General features: G+C 34.0%; 1 protein-coding gene across 1 annotated transcript; it reads left to right on the forward strand.

Moving 5' to 3' along the window:
* Positions 1 to 1,911: 1,911 nt before the first annotated feature.
* On the forward strand, positions 1,912 to 4,433 carry LOC149195422 (cytochrome P450 704C1-like). The gene is made up of 6 exons (XM_089407915.1): positions 1,912 to 2,220; positions 2,367 to 2,582; positions 2,823 to 3,110; positions 3,245 to 3,589; positions 3,949 to 4,149; positions 4,245 to 4,433. The coding sequence occupies exons 1-6, from the start codon at positions 1,912 to 1,914 to the stop codon at positions 4,431 to 4,433; spliced, it is 1,548 nt and encodes a 515-aa protein (XP_089264041.1).
* The last annotated feature ends 4,225 nt before the right edge of the window (positions 4,434 to 8,658 follow it).

Here is an 8,658-nt window from a genome sequence, read left to right on the forward strand (position 1 = left end):
AGATTATATTCTCTTAAGTTTCGATTGTAAGGTTTTCAAACATCTTTGAATGGTTTACAAAATTCTCTTCCTTAAACTATTTTGGATATAATAAAATGATTTTCTAATTTCTCTTTTGAGAGGGTTATTTCTAGAATGTAAAGATCATAGTTAGATTTTTTTGGGAGAGAACCGCTAATCAATCAAATGATTTCTTTGCTAGTCCTCTTTGTAATATTAACCTTTTTAAATCACTTATTTTTCCATTTTGGAATTAGTTTGGCAAGATGAATATCCATTAAACCTTTTTCTTCCAAGAGTTTGTATAAAATCATTAGAAAACTAGTCAACTTGCAAAACTGGTCCCTATAATTTTCAATCTTACAAAATATATTTAAATCTCCTCCGTGATGTGACTAAACTAATTTAAATATAATCCATTTTAAAGAAGGTATCTCAATACTCCACCTTATCCATATAAATTCAAAATAATGATACGTTTTCCTAATTCTAGAGTGAACAAGAAAGTCCCTATAACTAATGCAAAATCCCTTAAATTAGAAAGAGTAAAATAAGATTTCATTCAACCAACAATGTTCCCTCCTTACCTTCCAATAGAATATATAAAATTTAATTCATACTACCAAACATTTTTGAAAGTTCCTAACTAATTTTCTTCACATTATTTATAATTTCTTTTTGCATAATGCTAGATTAGTTTATTTTATATAGTAGTCTATTTATGGCCCTTTTTGAGGAATTAGCCATTTATGGGTAATTTAGGCTCATCAAAATCATTTTTTATATTGATAATATTTTGGAGAGTGATATTTTTAATGATTTCCCAATGGTTTAACCAATGCTTGCCATGTTTATGTCAAGTCCATTTCAGTCATGAGCGGTTTTAGCTAGGATTTGAAGCAATCTCATAAAGCTTATTGTTTTTCATATTATTTATCTTATTTTTGTACAATAGACACCTAGTAACAAAGATAATGGTTTTTTATTTTATTTTTTGTAATTTAGTTCGGTAAAGGGTGAGACTACATAATGGTAATATCCAAGAATAACACTTAAGTAGAGTGGGGAATTGAACTGGTGAATTAACATCTAGGAGTGTCTTAACAATGCACCCAATCCCCCATCTATTGAAGACCATATAAACAAGATAAAAGGAATTTATTACTTGAAATCATTACAATAATATCCTTGATATGAATGCAACATGTTACTTGGGAAAATAAATTCTCTATAGCAAAAATAATAAGCATTTTTTCCAATTATCAAAAAAATCATAATTTTATATATATATATATATATATATATATATATATATATATAACTTTTACAATATATATTATATAAATAATGTATAATATTAATATTATCTAATTATTAATGTTATTAACAAAAAATATTTATAGATTATTTTGAATAAAAATATATTTTTGAATTTAAATTAGTCTTTTGATGTGTCTCTTCATCCCATATTGATAATGAACCATTGAATTAAAAAAAAAAAAAAAAAAATTCAGATTATAAATAATATAAAATAATTTGAGCTAGCACAAAATTCTTTCCAACCTAAGTCTAATAGTGCTTTCACACTAAAGATTTCCCAAACAAAAATAATGTTTTCACAATGTCAACGTTTCCAATAAACATATACATCAATACAATATGCCAAATAGTGCTTTCACACTCAAGATTCCCCAAAACAAAGATAATGTTTTTACAATGTCAACGTTTCCAATAAACATATACATCAATACAATATGCCAACAAGTACTACAAGTAAAGAAAATCATGCTGATGAAGGTGCTGATGTAGGCACCACCTTCACGGAAATCACCCCGTTGTCGCCATCCTGATCGTCCCCTTCTATAAGAGCACTACAAAAGTCGATAACACGTTAGGAATCGCTGCGGATTAATGGCTCCCTACAAATTAAGCATGGAGTATGGAGCAGCAGCTATAGCTATTCTGATTGCTCTGGCAACTGCACTGCTGCTGATGATCATACTCAAAATGAAACGAAGGAATGGAGACCTATATCCACCAGTGGCTGCCACTATGGTGAATGACATTTTAAATTTTAATCGCTTACATGATTTTATGGCTGATCACCACAGACGGTACAAAACTTACGCAGTAGCTTATCCCGCCTTCAGTTACATTAACACCACTGAGCCTGCAAATGTGGAGCACATCCTCAAATCTAATTTTCCAAACTATGTCAAGGTTTACCTCTTCCTATATTTTATTACTATAGTCAGCTTTTACTATATTTTCCAAACTATGTCAAGGTTTAGATCTTACAATATTTATATATTGCTTACTCGGAGATGAGATTGTGATATATCATAACTTGCTTATTCGTTTGGCAGGGAAAGTTCAACCACGAAATTGTGGAAGACGTTTTAGGGGATGGTATTTTCAGTGTGGATGGAGAACAATGGCGAAAACAACGCAAGTTGGCTAGTTTAGATTTCTCCACCAGAACTTTGAGGGAGTTCAACAGTGTTGTTTTCCGAGAGAATGCAGTGAAACTTTCCAAAATTCTACTCGAAGCGTGTAAAACAGAACAAACGGTAGAGATGCAGGTAGGTTAAATCCTCCTCGAGCTGGAATTGCATTTCCTGTTTTCACTTGTTTCTCTTGCACTTATTTTAGCAGATAATTTGAAAAGAGAGAGGTTGGAAAGTGGGAAAGTAACCAATATACATTTTGGTCATTCTCAGAAGAGACAGTTATTGTGGGAAGGCATTTATATTCGCTTTTTTTATTTTTTCCTAATAATAACAAAATGTTATGGATACTCGGTAATGGATGAATGTTAATAGGGTCTCTTACTGAGGTTAACAATGGATTCAATCTGCAAAGTGGCCTTTGGGATTGAGGTGAACAGCCTAACAAATACCAACTCTGGAGCAGAGGCATCTTTTGCAAAAGCTTTTGATACTGTAAACAGTCTGGTATTCTGGCGTTATTCAGACATTACCTGGAAATTAAAAAGATACTTCAACATTTGGTCAGAGGCTACCTTGAAGGAAAACATCAAAAAGATGGATGATTTTGTGTACAAGGTCATTCAGAGCAGAAGGCATGAGAAAAGTGTGCAAAATAACTATGTAAGAGAATACCCTCCCCAGGTTCCCAATCTCACAAGTGAATGTTTCATTCTCCCTTTCCCTATATTCATCGTGTGCTAGTGCTGGTACTCATGACCTTGTTTCCCTGTCTGTGGCTGCAAAAATATTTTCAGGTAAAACCAGACTTGCTGTCTCGCTTTATTTCATCAACTGACAAAATTCCAGAGATTGACTCTGACAAGTTCCTACGAGATATTGTTCTGAATTTCACTATAGCTGGGCGTGACACAACTGCAGTTACCCTTTCTTGGTTCTTTCACTTGCTTTGCAAGAACCCAGATGTTGAAAAACGGATTCTTCAAGAAATTCATCACGTGGTGAAGGTTAATGAATGTGTGTCCATGGAAGAATCTTTAACTATGTTTTCTGAAAGCCTGACTCATACAGTATTGGATAAGATGCACTATCTTCATGCGGTTTTGTCAGAGACCTTGCGTTTATACCCTGCTGTTCCTGTGGTAAGACACTTGTATGTTTTGGTTTTCCTTTAGGTAAAACCCAACAGTTTGTCAAAACGTTATTTCCCATGAGCAGTTACGTGTTTTTCGTTAGGTTTCTCCTCCCCTTGTTATCCACTCTTCCAGTTTTTATTCCATGGAAAACCAGATATGACACAATATAAGCATATTAGGGCTTTACCAAACCATTTTTTCTAGTTCAGATGAATTTTGGATTCCTATGTCTAACAATAAATTGCTGTGGCCATAGGTCCATATAATTTTCTTCTTTTTTTAATATTTATTATCTTTATGCACTTTAGTTTAATTCAAAGATCAAAATAATATGGGCTCATCAAAAATTGAGAAATATTCTACAGAATGCGAAGTGTGCACTTTCTGACGATATCCTTCCAGATGGATTCAAAATAAAAAAAGGCGATATAATAGGTTATGCTCCATATTCTATGGGAAGAATGCCATATCTTTGGGGAGCTGATGCTGAGGAGTTCAAACCCGAAAGATGGCTGAAGGATGGAATCTTTCAGCCTGAATCACCATTCAAATTCACCGCATTTCAAGTAAGTGGGTATGGCTGATTCATTATAGTTGATATATTGAGAAATATAACTTTGACCACGTTTCAAAATGGATAGACTTTACTTTCGTGTTACAGGCTGGACCTCGCATATGCATTGGCAAAGATTTTGCGTACATGCAAATGAAAATTGTTGCTGCTGTCCTGGTCCGTTTCTTCAAATTTGAAGCTGTTAAAGGTATAGAAGTGCGATATAGTCCATCATTCACTTTACATATGAATGAAGATGGACTAAATCTTCAAGTGAATACTAGAATTGCCTGTTGATCACAACTTTTACTTGGCAGTAAGGAGTGTACACTGAAACCTTCATTAGTTGTATATAAATCGAAGGTTTTTTTATCCAGATGTATTTATTATAGCGTTCAAAATTGCTAGGACGGAATGTAAGCTATGGGATCTCATGCTTTTCGGGGAGATGAAATTTCTCATTTCTCTCCTCAGAGACAAATTTTATTTGTGTGAAGAATGATATATATATATCTATATATTTAGTGATATTTGTTAATATGATAATTTTAGATTTAAGTCAATCTTAGATCTAGTGTGATTAAAACTTTTGAACTATAAATTTTTTTGATATTTAAGATAGATTTATGATTTATGTTTTCAATTAACTAAATAGAACTCTCAACTCAAAATTTATGCAAATAAAAATACTTTAAAATATAATTCTTTATTAATGTTAAGATACATATATTTGCCATATAACATTTTATATAAATATCATGTATAATACTTCCATTTATATTTAAATATTGTATTATCTTCTCTTTTTTCTATAACATTTTTTATATTAAACATATATATGGAATATTTCTTTTGATTACTATTATTTGTTAAAGGTATTATATTAGTTAAAGGTATTATATTTATTTTGAAATTGACAAATATAATATAATGCAACTTTTTAAACTAAAATAATAAATGACTTATACTTTAGATAAAATTTACACGTTAACATTAAAATCAATTACAACAATATAAGCTACCTCATATCATAATTGGTATCAAATCTATATAAGATTATAAACCACATTGTTTACTTCCTTTTCTTTCTCAAAATACGTGCTATAACCAAGTCCATTGAATAAGATAAATCTATGTCCATTGAATAAGATAAATCTATGGTATGGTCATACAATTTACTCCATTGAAAATGGATTATATTGGAATATTCTTCCTCTAAATTTTAGTATAATCGAATTATAATTAAATATTTTAAGATCAATTATTTTAAGCATATAATTTATTTTGTTTAAGATAAAATAAGTTGGGTATACTTATTATTATTATTATTATTATTATTAACTGCTATAATTTTATTATTATATTAGAATTTAGATAGATTCAAGCTTATACATCATTTTATTTATAAATTGATATTAATTTGTTTATAAATTGATATTAATATTAACATTATGTTTGATGCGTGTCCGTGTCGTCTTGATATTCCCTCTACCTTTAAACCCCTTAACACTATTCATAATTCCGTGTCATCTTGATATTCCCTCTATCTTTTGACCCCTTAACACTATTCGTAATTCCCTTTCTTGTGGGACTTCCTACATTCGTGAGAGAGGGCCTGTTGGACACCTAATTCTCAATGGGTTAGTGTGGAAGCTGAATGGACAAAAGAAGTCCAAGAGACCTTGGGATGTGAAACCCAACGGTCACATAATGTACTATAAATGTATATCTCCTGTTAATAAAAAAAATGTACTTGCATGTTTTATCCTTCAGATTATTCTTGTTGCCCATGTGTGTTTAACATGGTATCAGAGCGGGCGATTGCTGGTCCTGCTCCAATTTGAGCCACTTGTTTTGTGGTCTCTATATATATATGTCAGTTCTGCCTTTCTCCTAATCAAAATTGCGCAGAATTGTCACCTTGTAAAGTGTTTTACTGTGTGCAGACCTGCCAGTTCTGCCCATTACCTGTGACGCTCCATTAATTTTGTCTGCCATACTTGCGCTCTGTCTGCCACACCTGCGCTGCCCTGACATATTCTATTTATAATTCTTGCGCCCTGTTCATTTGAATACGCTCAGACTTCAAAACCATTTCATATTCTCTGCAAACTGGGCTTTGTCCATAATTAACGCATCTGTCCATTGCCTGACCAGATATAGCGCTGCTCTGCCTCTGTCCATGGCCTGACATGCCCAGATATGTGTTGGTGCCTCTATGCAGACCTGTCTAAGCACATTTTGCTCTCTGCGCTTCTATGAATATTAGTTTCACTCTCTGTCTCTCTGACGTCCATCATAACAGTATTTTCAAGTGCATTTTGTTGTCCAATCCCTTTAATCTTGCTTCCTTCAAACGATCCCACTTGCCTACAACGGTAAGAGGGCCGTGAGCTTGAACAGGATAGTGATTGAATTCCGCCTGATCGAATTTCTTATCTGTATACTGCATGAAATCGTAGAGTCGCCTTCTTCATCGAGTGTCATTTCCTTGTGCTACAAAGAATAGGCTTCGGCTCCTCTTTAATTAATACAATCCTCGCTCGCCAAAGAAGCCTTGATATCCGCCTCTGCAGCCTGGCTGGTGCACGATCCAATGAATCAATTCTTTTGTTGAGAGTGAGAATAAGAAGCTCACGCTGGCCATTCTCTTCTGGTTGTATAGTATCAAGGCAAATCGCACAGATGCAAGAGTCATCCGCATTTTGAAAAGCTGCAACGTTGGAAGTATCAGACTGTTTTCCCTCATCCTGCACCGTTTTGCCTGCAGCCGCGTTGGATGAGCAAGCATAAGAGTTATCCAGGGAGGTGATAAAGCACTTATCCATGTCCAGAATGCCTTCCATTAATGCGATTCTAGAAATATTTTTTCTGGAAAAGGATGACCTCGCACGGCCTGGTGAAAGAAATCCCATCTTTTGATGATGTATTTGACCTGGAACGGATATCAAGAGCTCCTCCCCCAGAAAAGAGAAGCCTCGGCTCGTCCAGGTAACCCAATGAGATAGGGTGAAATGACATGGCTCTCATAGCAGTCCAGATTTATGCAGATCTGCCTTCAAATCTCAATTCCATCACTCTTATGATAGGTCAATCAAGTGAGGCTAAAAATGGAACCCTATGCCTTATTTCAGAAACCCACAACGATAGGATTGAACTAAAACAAGAAGGTAGCAGTCGAGATTCTATCCGTGAATAAGTTGTTGAAATGAAAAGGTTGCGATTGGATCAGCTGCTTGTAGCGGTCCAACGTAGATGGTGAAGTTAACACATGAATTGTGCATTATGTAAGTGAGTTGAACTCATTCTTCACTAGCGTGTTGGTTCTACCTTCAGGAGTGCTCGAACTATTTGTAATTCAACTGCAGATTGTGGAAGACATTCATTTTTTCTTGCAAAGGAGTGTTGTTTATGCATGGAAGAAATCAACCAGAGATGTGGCTTCATCTGTAATCTGCTCAACAACGAATAATACCATTTTTATGGGTATTCTCGGCTATATATTTATATAGAGGTCAGTTCGTTCTGTGCATCCAAAGTTTTCTCTGTTTGAGAAATCCACCCATAAGGCTCTCTTTTTCTCAAGAAATCCACCCATTCATGCAAAGAACTATAGAATCTGTTTTGTGTTAAAGTTCTGCGGAGAGACTCTTCCAGAAATTGTGTGGCTGTGGGGTCGACGTACGCCAGTGTCATCTACAACAACCAAGGGCAAAGTTTTGTGTTAACTTGTCTATGAATTGATGTAATCTATTAATTTGAAGCAAGGAGTGTTGTTGACTGCTTGCATTAAACAAAGATTAGATTTAGAGATTTGATATGACAGTATTGACACATTATTCTTTGTAAATGCGTATGATAAAGAAACTATTGAGTTGGTACTGTTGACATTGTTGATCTATAGACATGTATTGATGAAGTGGAGTATGATTTCACATTCTAGGGTTTCAGAGATAAGTCTTGCAGTACCAAGTATTATTGACTCAATATGCTAATGGATAGACTCTGATGATGATGTTGAATTGACGGGCAAAGTGTTATGTCAGAGAGCTTGACAAGCCTTGATACACTGCTATATTTTTACCATTGTTGGTTTGATCATTGTTATGGCAATGTTGCAATGGACAGAACATGGTTGAGATTTCTCTACTAAGACTGTCGACAAATTTCATTTGAAAAGAAAGTCAAAGATTGACTCTTTTTTTTCAGAGTGTGAGTAGTTTGAATAATTTGAGAAGTACATTAAAGTAGTGAGTCATTTGCTACATTGAAATTGGTACTGTGTTGTCTGCTACAGTGATGGTTGGAAAACTAGCAGCTGTTGGATCCCTGCCCTTTCTTCTTAGCCCATCCCTTGTCCACGCCCCTTGTGTTGTCCTTTAGTAAGTTGTCTTGGCTATTTGATTTCTTTGCAGTTTGTTTATTAATATTATTTAATTCCCTTCTCGATTGGTAATAAGAGAAGATTCGCTAAAATTAAAAAAAATTATTATATATTTTAATTCCTTTTTAATTATCTTAA

Source organism: Pinus tabuliformis, chromosome 2_2, assembly GCF_031772625.1.
Source record: "Pinus tabuliformis cultivar Carrire ecotype Pingquan chromosome 2_2, CPIR1, whole genome shotgun sequence".
NCBI classification, from domain to species: domain Eukaryota; kingdom Viridiplantae; phylum Streptophyta; class Pinopsida; order Pinales; family Pinaceae; genus Pinus; species Pinus tabuliformis.

Coding starts and splice junctions, on each gene's coding strand:
- LOC149195422 (XM_089407915.1), top strand. CDS start 1,912: ATGGCTCCCTACAAATTAAGCATGGAGTATGGAGCAGCAGCTATAGCT. Junction 2,221..2,366: donor ATTTTCCAAACTATGTCAAG/GTTTACCTCTTC, acceptor TTCGTTTGGCAG/GGAAAGTTCAACCACGAAAT. Junction 4,150..4,244: donor TCAAATTCACCGCATTTCAA/GTAAGTGGGTAT, acceptor TTCGTGTTACAG/GCTGGACCTCGCATATGCAT.